The 18,525-nt window shown below is 45.8% G+C and overlaps 1 protein-coding gene across 3 annotated transcripts in view; it reads left to right on the forward strand.

Moving 5' to 3' along the window:
- The first annotated feature begins 131 nt into the window (after positions 1-131).
- LOC132451145 (solute carrier family 45 member 4) overlaps positions 132-18,525 on the forward strand; it is a 40,217-nt gene continuing 21,823 nt past the window's right edge. Inside the window, exons 1-3 of one of the 3 annotated variants that reach the window (XM_060043469.1) lie at positions 132-379; positions 1,344-1,417; positions 8,309-9,626. In XM_060043469.1, coding sequence (XP_059899452.1) covers positions 9,275-9,626 — 352 coding nt within the window. In that variant the 5' untranslated portion in view covers positions 132-379; positions 1,344-1,417; positions 8,309-9,274. Of the gene's footprint in view, positions 380-1,343; positions 1,418-8,308; positions 9,627-10,645; positions 10,896-18,525 lie in introns of those variants that run through there. The other 2 variants (XM_060043470.1, XM_060043471.1) reach the window with 2 other exon arrangements.

The raw sequence follows: 18,525 nt of genomic DNA on the forward strand, positions 1-18,525 counted from the left end.
AGGTAAAGCAATCGAGAACAAGCAAACTCATTAGAAAACACCACGCGTACGCCGATAAAACGTGACGTTCTGCCTGCTAGTTCCGAGCGCGACCCAACATCCACACTACACCCCCCTTGAGAAACCCTCCAAGCCACGCCCCTGTGTAAGTCACACGTGACGTCGACGGAAACCGTGACTGCGGGCTTTTTTTCTACCACCGACACATATTGCTTTTAAAGGCGCTCGCTCACAGCCCAGTGGCTTCAGCTGCCAACGACCGATGCACCCGCTGCCGCTGACGCCGCCGCGCGCTCTGCTGTCCGTTAAATAGACCGACAACAACAAAGACAACGGCGCTCGTCCCGCGCGTGAGGGGCTGAATGTACGAGGTGAAGAGGTGAGTGACAGTACATGTTCATTTCGTTCGTGCATTTTTGAGAAGAAGAGTCGCACTCCTCCGCTCTGGCGGAATAGCAAGCATCTCAGGTTGCGGCTGCAGGGGCGGGGGTAGCAGAGGGGGGTTGGGGGGGCGCTCGCTCCAGTAGTCTGCGCCGACTGCGCGAGTACAAAAACAATAACAGTCCGCTGCAGCGAAGCCGGCTTGCCTTTGAAGCTGTCGGAAACATAACCATAGCGGTGTTCATATTTATCTATACATATTATGTATCTGTCAATATATCTGTATGCCTTGGGCATACAGATATATTGTATATTGTTGGGCTTCAAGAGGTATTACAGGTTCTTATTAGGGGTGTCAGTCATTATGGAAGGTTCACCATAGATCGGGGGGGGAATGGGGGTCCTGGGTGGCCTATGTTTGTGGTCCTACTTTCTCATTTTTTGAGTGCTCACATCCACTTGACACACTGCTGTCACAGGTGGATGTGATGCATGGTTTTGTGAACCTGCACAGTGCAGACTGCCAGTGCGGATGATGACAACTAACGTGGGGTCTTGTATAAATGGTGATGCTGTCAACTGCAGGCGAATTCTAGTTAATGTTGTCAAGTAGCCTGCCGCCTGCTAGCGCTCGAGGCGTCGCCGCAACAACGTTTTTGTGTGCGCGGCCTTGAGTGTGCGTGGCCTTGAGTGTGCGTCTGTTTTCTGAGTCAATATGGGAATCTGAAAAATTATATCTGAAATATTGTACATCCATGGTCTCACCTCGGTTGAGGCCAGGGATGCACAAGGTATATCAGACAGAGGTGTGTGTGTGTGTGTGTGTGTGTGTGTGTGTGTGTGTGTGTGTGTGTGTGTGTGTGTGTGTGTGTGTGTTCACTTGTAATATGATGGTAATATGATTGGCTGTCTTCTGGATACACTGTTTAAATGTCTTTAACGGTGTGCGTGTGTGTGTGTAGGTCTACAGTACCAGCGTCCGATTGTAACGTGGGCAATTTCTCGTCAACATTAATGAAGCTTTCAAGGCTTTTTGGTAAGTAACAGGAGAGGCCGATGGGAGTCACACACACTGTCCCTCTTTTGAACCCTATCAAAGAGTCAATAACAGAACGGCTGAGAGACAAAGTGAGAGATGAAGTCAGGGATGGAGTGACAGTGTTTGCGTGACACAGATGAATTGAGTGAGAGTGTTTGAGTGAGAGTTATTGAGTGACACAGATGGAGTGAGATTGTTTGAGTGACAACGATTAATTGAGTGAGTGTTGAATTGAGAGACGCAGATGGAGTGAGAGTGTTTGAGTGACACAGATGGAGTGAGAGATGGAGGGAGAGTGTTTGAGGGACAAAGATGGAGTGAGAGACGGAGTGGGAGTGATTGAGTGACACAGACGGAATGAGAGACATAGTGATAAGATGGGTCAAGCAGTAAGTAGCATTATCCTTTTAGACAATGTCCTCTGTTATACAGTATTGCAGCTCAATATATTAGAATGACTATCAAAGCAAGTTGAACCTCCTGAAACAATGCTCACACAACCTGTTTCTGAATCCCATTACCCTTCTGGCTCTCCATTTGTGGTGAAATGCGTAGGGTGTCGGTTTCCCCCAGAAAATGTCTTAGTCAAGGTTGTCAAAGAGGGGGGGGGGGGGGGGGATTTCAGGTCGAACGACTATTGTTTTTAACAGTATGACCAATGCATTATTTATCTTTATTTTTTGTACCTGATGGAAGTATGTTTTCTTTCCCTATGTGAGTTGTGTACTTTGTCAATGCATAATAATTAAAATTATATATGTATACATATATATATAATATAATATTTATTTTTTTATACCTTGGTAGTCAAGGCGGGGGCCTATTGTTGTTAAGGCCTTAACCATACAGTGCTTGGGGAAACACTGGTGTGTGTTTGTGTTTGGGGGGTGTTTGTGGTGTGAACATCAGCTGCATACACGACTGCTTTTTTCACTTCAACTCCTTCATCGCGTTGTCTTGTGTCTTGGTGGTCTGTGTCCCTCTCTTTCTCTCTCTTCAGCAGTCTTTTCTTTCTTTCTCTCTCTCTCTCTCTCACTCTCTGTCTGTCTGTCTGTCTGTCTGTCTGTCTGTCTGTCTGTCTGTCTGTCTGTCTGTCTGTCTGTTGATCTCGCTCTCTCTCTGTGTTGGCCATGTCTCTGTTGAGGTCTAATGTGCAGAGGGACTTCTGAGACAGACAGACAGAAACACAGTCACACAGAAGCACAAACAAACACACAGAGACGCCAGTCAAACACACAATACCACACACCGTCAGGCCCGGGGATCCCCTCCTTTAATGTTGCCGGAGAGATGTTTTCCCCCCACGTCCGTCTTACCGTTATCACATTGTATTTTTATGATTTATGTTGCAGATTCAATATTTTTCGATATCGCAGAAGTTGGCACGGCAAGCAACAGCGTTGAATATAGCCTTTGTGCTAACCACATTTTATTTTCATTGAGCCGAATAATACTGTGTTTTTGACACAGACTGCTCATTGTTCAAACTCAACACAACCCTGTGTTATTAATGAAACCTTTATTTAAAAAAAATCTCCCAGTCATGAACGAGAACAAACCCAAGTGGAGTTTCTTTCCACACAGGTCACCACTTGCAGGGTAGCAGTAACTGAGTTTTTACTTTTTAAATATGATTTTGGTTTATTTCATTACATTTTCAGGACCTATCACCTTTCTCAAATTTTCACCTAGAGACCCCATTCAAATTAAAAATATTCAGAATAGCTTGGAATCACGCGCCTCTTTTCAGATTTTTTTTAATATTTTATACTTTTTAAGATATTCTACTTTTAAAAAATTATCTTTTCTTAATATGGGAGTCAATGGGAGACCTCTGGTACTTCCATCAGTTTAAGACGTAACTAAATCAATTAAAAAAATATACACACTTGTATCTTCAATAATATCTAAACGGAATTTCGATATCATTTAAACTTTCTTCAGAATCACAGTTTTAGTTTCAAACCGTCATATTCTACAGTTGGTCCCATTGAAGCCGTCTGCCCATACTGTCACTTAAATTACTTAAGACATCGTAACTCGGTCAAATTTCAACCGTCGACCTTCGTTCAAACCATTTAACGAATCTACTAACTCACTCACTCACCCACTCACTCACTCACTCACTCACTCACTCACTCACTCACTCACTCACTCACTCACTCACTCACTCACTCACTCACTCACTCACTCACTCACTCACTCACACAGTTCAATTTATTTTGCATTTCTGCATTTTTAGCAATGCTTTGCGCTTTTCATTCAGCGGTAACTTTATTTGTAAATGGTGCGCATGTTTACATTGTTTAGTCCATTTAGACTTTTGAACTTTTGTTCAAATCCCTTCAATTGATTTAAGCCATTTAACGTTTCTTTATGTCTTAATCTATGTGGCTTCCTTAAAAAATATTTCCACCCTCACTTTGTACTACAGCGCTCACCGCTTTTTCTGCAGGAAATGCATTTTCTAGTTAATGATTGGTCTCCCATTATATTCAAACCAGTAAACTCAATCAATTAATCAGAGTGCGGTCCGCACTATTTGGCCTGGGGTGTAATGTAAAGATCCCTCTCACAAACACACAGGCACGCAGCCAGAGCCAAGCCCTACTCCACATTCATAAACACAGCTGGTTCACCTCCAAAACCTCTCATTGGCTGTCTTGATGATCGACAGATTGTGTGTTTGATTTGTTTTCATACACAGCCCATACATCTGCCTGGCACACTTACAGACATACCACCAACAGTGCATCACCTCATTAGGTCATTCAAACAGTCTATGGCATTGATGAATAGGCAGAAGGTTGCTTTTGTAGTATGAGGTGGTGTATCTAAATTAAACCATAATAAGGGGAAAAACTGTCGGAAATGTAATTTTATCCTTGAGGATTGAACTGACACACACACACACACACACACACACACACACACACACACACACACACACACACACACACACACACACACACACACACACACACACACACACACACACACACACACACACACACACACACACACACATAGAGAGATATGGCGCCTAACCATCCACCTTGACTGGGAAATGGATTCAAATTCTCAGGGATCATATTTGCATTGCAAAGCATCACTTCTGTGGGATCGACAAGGCTAGCCATTATTTAGATAGCTGTAATAATAACTTGGTTTATGAAGGCTGTTATGTAACTCCCAAATTTCCTTGCTATAAAATAAATTGTTGCTTTTTTGTTGCATGGACATTAACCATATCTGTTTTTTCATGTGATAATCAATAATTACTATTGTTATCACAACTTCACATAAAATTAACCTTACTCTACGCTACTCAGTCGCCTAGCAACGAATATAGGCTACAATTAGCAGTACCTAGCCCATAAAGGAAGTTACGCTAATGCTATGTAAATATTAACATAGCATTAGCAGAACATAACATAACGCACAGTATTGCATACAATCATTGTCTTTATATCACGAAGTTGGATAAAAGATAATACATCCATTAATATTGCAAATGATCAACTAATTAACCAACAGAAACAATGTCCAAATGACGTTGAATTTTTCCAATGATTTTAGCTTGTGTTTGGACAAGAACTGAACAGGCAGAAGTTGTCCTTGTCTTCAACTTTCTATTGTAGCTATTGAGCTTCAGCCCGGCCCAATTTGACATTTCGTCGCGTTTAGTGATTGTTCAGCTAACAAAGCTAAGGTTAAGGGTTAGGGACTATGGATTCAGTTGCATTGTGTGTGTCTTATGGGAGGAGAGCGGGGGGGGGGGGGGTCTGTTGGTGTGTGTTTGTGTTCAGGTGTAAGAGAGAGCTTACAGTTTAGTTTAAAACATAAAGTGTGTTTGTGTGTTGTACCCCTCCCCCAGCACTGCAGCAACATTGCACCATAACTCACACGGGAGTCTCTCTCTCTCTCTCTCTCTCTCTCTCTCTCTCTCTCTCTACATCTCTCTACATCTCTCTACATCTCTCTCTCTCTCCCCATCTCTCTCTCATTCATATATATATCAGCTGTACTTTTAGGTTTTTTATTTGAGTATTTATATATACACAACCTCTCCCCTCAGGGATTACATAACCCCCCCCCCCCCCCCCAAAAAAAAAAGTTGTGTGCATTCGTCTCACTTGCTGATTGGCTAAGGGTTGTGTTGGAGTTCCGTTGGGCATCACAAGGCTAAACATCACGGCACTCCCTTACTCCTCCCACCACATCACAGACACCTGCCAAAATAGACTGTGTGTGTGTGTGTGTGTGTGTGTGTGTGTGTGTGTGTGTGTGTGTGTGTGTGTGTGTGTGTGTGTGTGTGTGTGTGTGTGTGTGTGTGTGTGTGTGTGTGTGTGTGTGTGTGTGTGTGTGTGTGTGTGTGTGTGGTGGGGGGGGGAAGCGGATCATGCCATTCCCTGAGACTCATGAGAAGACAGAACAGTTCAATGTTTGTGACCTTGAACTTTGCAGGCATCCTCTTTCCCTCCTTCACTCTCTGTAGCTCTCTGGCTCTGCTACATCTCTCCGTCCGTCTGTCTGTCTGTCTGAAGTCTTCTTCCCAGTCTAGTCTATAGGAAGAAGTGCCTGATTTTCTCTTACAATACCTCTCCACCTTGTTCTCCCTCCCTTATCTCTGACAGCTTACTTTCTGTCTTTCTCTCCTTTCTTCAGTATCAGGGCTACACACATTTGGATTACAATAATCTGGTTCAGTGTGATCCACATGCTAGCTCTGATTAGCCTGCTGTTCTACACCCTGATTGGTCCTTAGTACAGCTAGCCACGCCTCCCTTCTTTCTCTGTGTTGCTGTGTGTGTGTGTGTGTGTGCGTGTCTTTGTATTTGTGTGTGTGTATTGGGGAGTAGGGGGGGGATCTTATGCAACAGCCTATGAGGGCAGGTGACAACTTGAAGACTGGTTTGTGTGTGTGTGTGCGTGCATGTGCATGTATTTGTTTTTTGTGAGCGTGTGTGCGAATGCGCTTGTCGTTCATGCACTCACCCAATGTGGATGAAATATGCATGAGCATCTTGAGTGTGCTAAGAATGTTAATGGGGACATGATACCGGAGAGACCCAGCTAGGGGGAGAGGGGGCTCTTTAGTTCCATCCCTCCACTGTCTCGCAGTCTCTCTCTACCTCTCTTTCTCTACCTCCCTCTCACTCTCGTTACTTCTCTCTCTCTACCTCTCTCTATTTTTTCCATTGTTCTCATTTCTCAATCTCCTTCTTAAGAGGGTTAATGTGTGTGTGTGTGTGTGTGTGTGTGTGTGTGTGTGTGTGTGTGTGTGTGTGTGTGTGTGTGTGTGTGTGTGTGTGTGTGTGTGTGTGTGTGTGTGTGTGTGTGTGTGTGTGTGTGTGTGTGTGTGTGTGTGTGAACATGCCTTCACGGATTTAGGTCGGTCTGCCTGGTTTCACAGACATAACCGCACCAACGTTTCTTACCATCTGAGCTTGCATTTTTTTCATGCCTCTTGGTGTTTCCCCTCTTTCTTCCTTTCTCTGTCTGTCAGTCTGTCCGTCTGGGTGTTCTGTCCTCCCCTCTGTATACACTTCTTCCCATGGGTAAGGTAGGTGGGGAGGGGAACAGAGGAGGGAAGGGGTGGTAGGTTAGCCTGCTGAATAAGGGGTCTCTCTCTCTCTCTCTTTCTCTTTCTCTTTCTCTTTCTCTCTCTCTCCATTCTGCACCCAACACACAGGGCTCCCTTTCCTTTCAATAAAACCGAAAAACGTACTCAATAACTAATAAAAGATAGCCGGACTGAATTGGTCAGAGTGTCCATTAGTTTGATCCCTTATCTGGTGTCAAGTGTCACAGGGTCCTGTGTTTTAGTTGAAGGATAATTCATATTCCCATCATTTTCGGTCTAATTTACGAATGCAGACAACTTTTTTTTAAATGGTCTTGAGCGAGAGCGCTTCAGCAGGCTGCAATCATGCAATGACACACAAAGGCTCAATAGCGCCCAGTGAATGTGCTTCCTCTTAAAGTGCTGCACAGCCCTGACATGCTCAGACTGTTATTCCAAGTGTCCGTCAACATTGAGGAAACCCTCTGTTATTGGTCGGTATTGGGTCTCGCTGTGAAATCGCTATGAGTTCAGAGTGAGAGTAGAGTTTATTTTTCTCTGCATTATTCACTATGTAATGTGTGTGTGTGTGTGTGTGTGTGTGTGTGTGTGTGTGTGTGTGTGTGTGTGTGTGTGTGTGTGTGTGTGTGTGTGTGTGTGTGTGTGTGTGTGTGTGTGTGTGTGTGTTAATCTCGGAATGGTGTGAAAAAAGCAGAAGTTGTTGTTTTACCCACAGCCACACACACAAACAGACACACACACACACACACACACGCCTTCCTCAATAGCTCCCTTTTCTACGTCTTGACGATGTCTCAATAGCAGCAATTAAGGGGAACACGCAGCGTTGCAGAGGCTGCAGAGATTGAAGATGAAAGGGACAACAGATGCTGCACTCCGGCGAGTGGGTGAAGTCACGGCACGCAAGGCTGACTAACCGCCAACTTTACTATGGCACCCCCCCCCCCCCCCCCTTACTGCAGCAATAAACCATGCCCAAACAATACACACACTTCTGCAGGAAATGTACCACATATATACTTTATGATCAGGAAATGGCAGATGGTTGCGTTCGTGACACGGCGACTACAGTGCCGTTGTGTAACACTACGATCTTGTTATTCATCATTCTGGTGTGACGGTTTTGATCGCCAAAAACGATGCAACCTTTCTCACTGCTTGGTTTCCTCCCTTGTTTTCTCCTCTCCCACATGCCACCGTCGACCAATGGGACGGCATCGTCTCACCTTCCGGTCTCCCTTTCGACCTGCCTCCCTGTTCCCGCTGCCCAACGATTGGTCGACTCCGCCTACTGCCTGCAGATTGATCGGCAAATAGATGGGGATTCTCCGGGGAGCTCCGCCCACCTGCGTCGCCTGCCGCCCCCCACCCCCCACCGCCGTCGGCCCCTGCTGCTTCCACCCCGTTCCCCCCCGGCCCTCTGCCCATGCCTGCCTGCAGCCCCCCGCTCTTAACATGACACTGGAACTCACCGAGTGGCCTTCCAAATGGATTTTGTCCACAGCCAATAGACAATAAGCTTGGAAAAAGTAGGAGGAGACATGTCGATGTCTGAATAAGCCATACACACACACACACACACACACACACACACACACACACACACACACACACACTCATGTTCATACACTCGCATGCTTCGCTCACTCTTAGACATAACGCACCTGTGGAATGTATCTTGCGCCTTTACTGTGAAAATAATTCGACCACTTCCTTTCGCGCCACTCAAGGGCACAGGAGGACCTCAATGCCGACGGAGTTGGATGATACTTTTATTTTGAAGGCCGGCGTTTAGCGGCTTGGCTGACCAGGCTCACATTTTTGTTTTTTTGGAGCCCAGTTTTACGCCTGAAGCTTAAATTAATCCCCCCCCCCACCCCAACCAGAAGAAGCTTTTCACTATCATCCCAATTGTGTGATTACACCTGAATGCTAATTGTAAACACCACTGCACCTACTTAGCTTTGCTATCACTCAATGCTATGCTGTAATTCAGTATTAGGTGGACAATAACAATTTTGCCATTCTACATTTATACAGATATACATTATTTTTCCCCCATTATATCACAAACAAAAACAGCATACATAAGTATAGATTGAGTATTACCGCTTGGTGTTTTTTTTTCTTTGGTTTTGGTTTGTTTTGGTCTTTCCCGGAGAGAAAGCAATCCCCTGTGTTTCCACCGTCCTACCACGCCACTGACCGGGGGGGCCGTCGTCACCGAGCTGCAGGGGGGGGGCGCGCGCTTGTCTTCCGTCGCGTGCATGCGCTCCGCCATGCCTCCCCAGAACGCCGACGCCGGCGACTCCGTGTCTGGATCTGTGGTGGGCCTGGTGGAGTCCAAGACCCCCGGCCCGGGCCGCCACGGCGGGGAGGAGGAGGGTGGCGGGAAGGGCGGGAGGAACGGCGGGGGCCGAGAGACGGCGAGTTCGGGGGGAGATGGAGAGGCAGGAGGAGGAGGAGGAGGTGAAGGGGGAGCGGAGGAGGCGAGCGAGGGGGCCGCCGTGGAGGGGATCCCGTTGAAGAGGTGGCTGATGCACGGCGCGGTGATGTTCGGACGGGAGTTCTGCTACGCCATGGAGACGGCCCTGGTGACGCCGGTCCTGCTGCAGATAGGTGAGGGCCGAGCACACGTGCGCGCACGCAGAGCCACGGAGACGGACACACAAGTATACACACACACACACACATACATGTACAATGCATGCACACAAACTTTGAAGAGCATTCAAGCACGCACACTTGATCATTCACATTTGCTTGCACACGCACGCACACAATAACACATACATGCGCCAGCACTTTGAATAACACGCAAGCAAGCACACTTTACCATACAGACATTCGCTTTAACACACACACACACACACACACACTTTTTAACATACACGCACACCAAACCCGCACACACATTCACACGTTATAACAAATACATGCAAAAACACTTTGAAAAACACACAAGCGTGCACACTTAACCTTACACACGCGCTTTAACGCGCACACAATTCACAACACTTACACACGGACCAAAAACTGCCGTCCCGACCTGTCTAGACACACACACAGGCACTCTGGACCACAGAGAGGTCTATATTTAGGGAGGCAGAACGCAACACAACACACATTACAGACTCCGCATGTGACACCAGAACGTTATGTTCCGCACCCGTACAAACACCAGCCCCGCCTTAACAACATATTGTGTGCAAGAATGATAACCAGAAGCCTCGGACAGACCTTTGGTGATGACCTGCTCTGCTGTGTCAGCCTTCCACATTGTTAAGTCATAGCTTAGTTCAATTTCTGATTAATTCTGATTTATTACATCATTGAAACAAACATTGACTCTGGAATTAGCCACTAGTATGCATTTTTCGCGGGAGGGAAGGAAAAACGAGCTTTGTGCCTTTATGCACAAGGGAGGGAGCAGAGACAGGAAAGTGGGTTGGCGACGAGAGGGAATGACATGCAGCGTATAGTACGGCGAGTGGGAATCGAACTCGGGTCGCTAAGAGGCGTGTTGCCCTACATGGTGAGCACATGACTCACTGCCAATTCTGACCACTTTTGATAATGTCACTGCATGTGTTTTTATTCAGTTAACCTGGCACTTTTATTCTCTTTTCTCTCTGGAGGTTTTACATCCTTTGTCCCAACAAGGACTTGTATTATCGATTTGACATCGCTGCTGCTGCTGCTATGGGATAATGATTCTCAGTCTGCCTCTTGCTTAGAGTTTACCTTGGACTGATGGTCCCCACACACGCACCGACTCTTTCCAATTGCACTGTCCGTAATGAGAAAGAGAAGTGAGGTGGAAGCAGGAGAGAGATGCTGACACCAACAAGAGTCACTTTGTTCACCACTTGAGCGAGTTCCACCTCAGTGAGTTCCACTTCCCACTCTATCTTCCTCTCTTTTTGCTCCTTCTGTTATTATCGTTTTTTCCCACCAATAATGCTGACTTAGTTTAGCAAAGTCGGCTAATTCGCCTCGGAGGGGTGACTTGGTTTCCACAAGGTTTGCTTCCTCTCCTGAAACGTTTGAGCCACAATCGCTGTTTGTAATCACCACACTTCAGTTTCAAGCTTTATATGACAAATCATATTGCTTTTGACCTTAATGTGTTGCAATGACTGTCAACTTAAATTGCTAGCTCAACTGCTACTGCTACTTCTATTGCACTCTTGGGGTAGGATTAACCTTTGTTTGTAAGCAAATTTTGCCGTATTTCACCCTAAACACTGAGTTGGATTCCAATTGGCCGTGTGGAGACAGACACACTTGAGTGATAGCTTGGCCACTATTTATACAACCGAGAGCATAAAGCGTGTGAAAACATAGTTTTTCTATGTGGACATTAAACAGAGGCGGTGTTTTCTCCATTCTTTAGTCAGAGAGTTCTTAGTAGCCGGGACACAGGCTTTACCACTCCGGTGACATTGTACTGAGATTCAAACCGATACGGACTTGTTTTACTGTAATGAACTGCAGTGGGAATTAGAGAAGAGGGGGGGGGGGTGAGAGAGATTGAGACCGGGGGACAGAGAGGGAGTCTTAATGTTGACTTTTGACCGTACTACTGTTGGATCAATACTCTAGGACAGGAGAACTTCAGGAGTTTTCAACCTGGACCTTATTTTCTGTTCATATTGAGTGTAAGAGTGATTTTATTTTGGTTGCAGTTGGTCCAGTATTGACGCTGGTCCAGTATTGACTCTGCAGCCAATATGAAATAGCTGCAATGTAATTATTTTGGGTGATGGGTCAGATACAGTACATCCTCTGAAAGTGCTTGTCATTGCCACTGGCTATGTAACATTATGGAAAGATCCCTATCCCTTTTCTTTATCTTTCGCTGTATCAGGTCTGTATTATTGTGTAAACCCAAGTCCGGCTCAAGAAAAAGTCTTGCACGAGTTGAGTTGTTGCAGAGAAGAGAGCTGTGGTAATGTGAGTGAGAGCTGGAGAGAGGAGGGTTTGCTGTGTTTGAGTCACGAAAGTGTAGCTTTGTGTTATCTCAAAGATCTGGGTGAAGGGGAGTAGTGTAATGACAGGGACACAACAGGGACATTTCCTGCGGAAAATTGGATTTTAGAGCGAGACTTCAACTTGAGTGAGACTTTCTTGGACACAATAACAAACAGACAGAAGGTAAAGAAAGAAGTGAAATTATGCTGTAGCGATCCTTTCCACAACAATACAAAAGAATCGGAGCCAGTCAGTGGCAAAAACAAGAATGTTTAGAGGGCATTCATTGATGGGTCCATATTGCTGCAAAGGATTACATTGCGGTCCCTTGCACCCAAGATGATTGAAAAATCCCTAAGTATTCCTTTAAGAGACACACAAAGGTGGAGGATGGGACAGAGGGAGAGACGGGGAGAGACAGCGAGACTGCCTACGAACAAGTGAGGAAGATGGGAGAGAGGGTGGCAGGGAGATTGAGACTTCCTGTTCGGAAGAATAAGAACAAGAGAGTGAAAGAAAGAGAACTATTTACAAGTGAGAAAGAAGGGGAGGGAGAAGGGGAGAGATGGTTAGAGTGAGGCTCTACCTATGAATAGGAGAGATGGAGGAAGAGAGCTTGACAACCTGTGAACAAGAGAGAGCGAGAAAGGCAGAGAGGGATAGAGAGAAGCAAGACTACGAGAGAGAGAGAGAGAGAGAGAGAGAGAGAGAGAGAGAGAGAGAGAGAGAGAGAGCGAAAGAGGGAGAGACGTAGCGAGAGTGGGCGAGAGTACCCAGGAACAGGAAGAGATTGACAAGAGGGAGAGACGACGGGGGCACGATGAGTGTGTGTGTTCTGTGACGCAGGCTCCCCAAACCTCCCAGGAGCGTGCACGTCTTACATAAGCTCCAAAGCCTTCTGAGAAGAGCCGCTGAAAGCCAGCTAGTGCCGGGGTGCCAGGGCACACAACCAGCCAGCAGCAACCTTCACTTCACCGCACATTATCCCACAATGCTCGCGGTGCTCCCCACTCTGATGGACAGACATCTCATTCAGTTACTGAGTGAATACTGAATTCCCACTGAATGCATACTTTTCAAACTGACCTTGCATGGGGATTAGCGTTTTATTCAGAGCCAAGTGCATGATTTAGTTGGGTCATAAATTAGACTTTAGACAAAGTATGATCTAGAGTCAAAACAGGGGGAACGGGGCGTTTCAATTTCTTTCGCTTCTAATCTGTTTGAACCAATAATGATAATATCCAAGAATATGTGCCAAAATAAAGGACTGCTTTAACAGAGTTTACCTAATCAGCACTGACATGTCTATAGTTAGTGTGTGTCGGTCACTGTTGGTCAGCACATTTTAGTTCTTCATGTAACTTCATGTAGCTTCTGGCCTCTGTTAAGTCCGGAGATGATACTCATCTCACTCACACAAAGGTCTGTGATGAAGACGCAACGTGAGGGAACAACTCCCAAAGTTATATAACATGAAACATGTACCCAGCCACTGCTGTATTTACTTGGCATGGCGTGTTTTGGCGTGATGGATTGTGCCTCACCTAGTGCTCTCGTGATCCGATTGCATCAATTGGGCGTAGGACAAAAGCTGGCCGACAGCTTTCGGCCTTGGTTAACTTTTCCATTTGTTTTGGATGCTGTTGTGTTTTGATTACAGTGTGGACATCTGCCAACAAGTTATCATCGTTGTCTTTAATAAAACCATAACCGGTATGGCGACTTTGACAGTGTTTGACACACCTGAGAGACACAACAGAGAGACTGCAAAACACTTTTGACATTTTCTAATAGCTAGCTGTTAGTGGTTTTCTTTCGCAGAAACATCCAATCAACACTCTTATTAGCTAGCTGATAGCTCATAATAGTGGTTATCCAAATGGGTTCATCTGTAAATCCACTTTTATCTTCATTCGCTAGCTTCAATAGTCACGGTAAGCCTTTGCTTCCTCTCTTTTTCTCTTACACTGTTTTGCCATTCTCTTTCGTATTGCTTCGTTTTCTTGTAATGTGTCTTGTCAAACAGTGTCCATCCAAACACGCCAAAGAGCGCCCCAATCCTGTTTCCCATCCAAACCCTCTCGCTCTAATACTTATATCTATTCATTTATTAAAAGCAATATCGATGACACACCAAAATATTCTGTAGAAGTAAAGTCTGAAGTGCTCCCTGCATTATCGTTTTAAGATGAGATGAGTTGATGCTTCTAATAAATCCCAGAGTAGGACATTTATTACAGGATTATTAACCTTCTAGCATGGATTCAGCCCGACGAGGGACAGGGATTACCGCGATCCGTCCCGCAAACGACCTTTCAGCCTTTGCTAAACCTATGATAGTCGCTCTGTTTACTTCTCTGTTTCTCTCTCTACCTCTCCCCATTTCTCTCTCTCACGGCCCTGTGTGTGTGTGTGTGTGTGTGTGTGTGTGTGTGTGTGTGTGTGTGTGTGTGTGTGTGTGTGTGTGTGTGTGTGTGTGTGTGTGTGTGTGTGTGTGTGTGTGTGTGTGTGTGTGTGTGTGTGTGTGTGCGCCCTTAGCAACCCTCACATACCAGGTGTGTGAGGCCATGTTTTGAGGCTAATAGCATTGATCCTTAGTTATGTTGCGTCACTGCTTCCCTTAATCCATCACATAGGTGATGTGCACATGGTGTAGTGGGTAGTGCAGCAGAATCCCTCGATACGAAGAACCGTCAGAATTAAGCATTTATGCATACAGAAAGACAGACAGTCATCAGATAGGCATCTTCCTCAGTGAGTAGGAGCCCAGAGCCTTTCCGAAATAATACCCATGGACTAGTGCTTTACTTTGGCTTCTCATGGTGAGATGCTACATGCTGTATGCTTTTGCGTCACAGCTCCAGAGAAGCTAATGTAATGTGTCTTTGTGAAGGTGAGAGGCTACAGGCTATATGCTTTAGCCTCAGCGCTCCAGAGGTTGCTGTGGTGTGTCTGTGTGATGGTGAGAGGCTACAGGCTACCTCAGAGCTCAGCAGAAGCTACTGTAGTGTGTCTGTGTGATTGTGAGAGGCTAGCGGCTACAGGCTGTATGCTTTAGCCTCAGAGTGTGTGTGTGTGTGTGTGTGTGTGTGTGTGTGTGTGTGTGTGTGTGTGTGTGTGTGTGTGTGTGTGTGTGTGTGTGTGTGTGTGTGTGTGTGTGTGTGTGTGTGTGTGTGTGTGTGTGTGTGTGATGGTTGCAGCAGGACAGGTAAAGCAGGTCAACCGTGATGATGTAACTGGCTGCATGTCACACTGGCTAAATATACTCTCAGGTCACTGGCAGGGGACCAGTGGGGGGGGGGGGGGGGGGGGGGAGGGGGGAGGAGGAGCTGCATGTTTCCAAACAGTGGTCACAGCATGGTCATGCAACGGTGTATAATCTGGGATTGGGGTGTTGTTGTTTTGTGTTTGAAAGTATAGCACGTGAGGGAAGGGATCGAATCCTGGTTTTCTTCTTAGGTGAGATGACGCTCGACTCAAATTCCCTCAGGAGTAAACACACTCGTCCCCTAATCGCAGCAGTTGTTTAATGTAGCATGTTGTGCTAGTGCTAGCGAGGGTTCGTCCTGATCTTGAGGCGGCCTATCATGTCGACTAATCCACTTGGGCCCATCCTATCACGCGAGCCGGTCTAATCTTAAAACTGACCTTTTAGCTAGCATGACGCGGGGTTATATAAGCCAGAGGATGTCAAGTCAGACAGGCTGACTAATCACCATAATCTGATCCAGGCATTCAAGGCGTAGGACACACACGAATGAGTGATGGTGTTTGAAAACACACTGTGTGCGTTTTGTGTGAGTGTGTGATGGCAGAGGAAACAACAATGTTTACTCGACAATCGCGACATAGATAATATGTTTTGTTCTGTAAAATAAGGCTGTGTGTGTGTGTGTGTGTGTGTGTGTGTGTGTGTGTGTGTGTGTGTGTGTGTGTGTGTGTGTGTGTGTGTGTGTGTGTGTGTGTGTGTGTGTGTGTGTGTGTGTGTGTGTGTGTGTGTGTGTGTGTGTGCGTCAGTTTGGTTTGAAATGTGCTGGGGACAGAGGCGCATTGGGATCTGCATTTTCAGAAGTGCTGGGTACAATGACAATGCACTCTTTTTTTTCTCTCTTTAGTGCAGCAAATAAAAGGTTCTGAAAGACGGCATACCCATGTAGCTAATAACTAAGGAATAAAATGTGTACTAAATCTGTTTCCAAAGAGCATCCAAAAAACGTTTCCAAAAAGCATCGGACATATGACCCACTATGTTCTGCTCCATGTATCCAATGTTGACAATGTGACATGACATGGCTAAGCTACCAACATGAACAACAGGAACTTAACTGTGTGTTTAAGTTCAGAAGGGGCATACGTGCGGCTACACACAGCACTACAAAAGTCGTTAAGATTGAAAGAGAAAAAAATCTTTGTTGCACTGCATCACATCATGAGCGGGCTGTTCTTATTCAAAACACGCATTCCATCAAATTCTAGCCTACATCATGCATTCTACCCAAAACTCATGCACTCCCCCACACTATTATTCCAGAATTCATGCAAAGCAAGAATGACCAAAAGTCACTTTGTGTCAACAAGAGACTGACTCCGACTATCAATTGCAAGTTAAAACAGCCGACCACTTGAGTGCAAAGAACACAAAAGACCTCGCCAGAGCACCAGCCAATCTTAAGCAATAAATATCGTGGCTTACCTTTATTTATTTGGCAGTGGTCTGCAGATGCATCCCGTGGTGTAGCCTACCACATCCATTTAGTTCAACAGGTCATCGTTCTGATACTGTCCATGGTACTAGCAACCTGCCTTGGTGCTTTAAACAAAAATAATCGACAGCTGAACGTTGGGAAGGTCCATGCAAGTGAATGGAGCAGTTTACAGCATTGAGAAGAGCTGTGTAATAATCCATAATAATTCAACTCAAGTTTTTTTTTTTTTTGCAAGTGGTGGGTACTAAATTAATCTTGACGAAAACTGGTGGGTACTCGTCCCCAGCGGAATTGACGTGTGTGTGTGTGTGTGTGTGTGTGTGTGTGTGTGTGTGTGTGTGTGTGTGTGTGTGTGTGTGTGTGTGTGTGTGTGTGTGTGTGTGTGTGTGTGTGGGAGAGAGACAACAGAACGATGTGTGTATGATAAAGTGTGCGTGCTTGTGTGTTCTACAAAGTTTTGGCACATTTATTTGTTATTTTATGTGTGTTTCTGTGATTTTCTATTTGTGTGTGTGAGACAACAGAACGGTGTCGACGTTCTCACACCAGTACATGTTCTTCTGAAGACCTTGCGGTTACCGTAACACCATAGTTCTCATCCAGACAGCGCCATCTACTGTTAAGCCCAGAAAGCCACCAGGGCATTCAGATAAACAAGGCAACACGTTTGTTCTGCAAGTGTGATTAAGCTGATTTGAATGTACTTCGGCCTGTTTATCATTAAGAAGAAGCCTTTATTAACAACAACAACAGCTGCTGTTGTTGTTGTTCTAAATCGAGGGCGGCCAAGCATTCCGTTTTGTGCGTGCATTCGATCGGACAAAAGAGACAAACCCTTGTCTATATTGTTTTGACGTGTTAATGCGTGTGTGTGTGTGTATGGACACGCCTCTGAAAGCACCCATGGGCACGCAGGTTGTTTAGCTATGCAAATACCGCCAGTTAGGCCAGGCATGCCGTGCAGAATGCCCCGTCTCAGCACATTGCCCAACGCTCCCGTGATCCGTCTGCTTTTTGTTTTGGTTCCTTTTGCCTTTTGTGTTAATGTTGTCGTGTTTTGGTGACGGCGTGGAGCGGACACTAACCAGCGGGTGGTAATTTTTCACTTATAAACAAGAACCTGGTTTGTTTTTAGTAGGCTTAACTTGAGGTCTCTCGCCACTCGGGAACCAAGGTTGACGGTGATCCAAGATCTCAACCTCTGTCTGTCTGTCATTTGCTCGCTCGCTCGCTCACTCTCTCGCTCGTTGCTCACTGACGAGTCGACTGCAGTGTGTTACGTAACCGCGCTGACTGGCTCATTGCTAGCTCTTAGTGCTCCTTTAAAGCACTTTTAATACTGCCCTTTCGTACTAACACATGCATTCACTCTGAAAATGATGTAACCCTTAAATGATACGTATTATAAATGAATCAAGTGAACGATTCTGTGTGTGTGTGTGTGTGTGTGTGTGTGTGTGTGTGTGTGTGTGTGTGTGTGTGTGTGTGTGTGTGTGTGTGTGTGTGTGTGTGTGTGTGTGTGTGTGTGTGTGTGTGTGTGTGTGTGTGTGTGTGTGGTGTATAATTCCTCATGCACTAAAGATAGTACATTAGAACACACACATTCTGATGCACATACTGGGGGCCAGGGAGAGCTGCACAAACCTGGGTCGAGGGAGAGTCACACAAACGACCAACCACAAGTCAATATTTCATCCTAGTAAGCACTATATTATTGACCTTGCCGTGTGTGTGTGCGTGTGTGTGCGCGTGTGCAAGTGCACGTTTGATAGATGTCTTCACTGCCCCTTGCTGCGCACAAGCTCTGTGACTCACCCAGTGTGTGTGTGTGCGTG

The sequence above is a fragment of the Gadus macrocephalus genome, chromosome 22, assembly GCF_031168955.1.
Source record: "Gadus macrocephalus chromosome 22, ASM3116895v1".
In the NCBI taxonomy this organism is placed as follows: domain Eukaryota; kingdom Metazoa; phylum Chordata; class Actinopteri; order Gadiformes; family Gadidae; genus Gadus; species Gadus macrocephalus.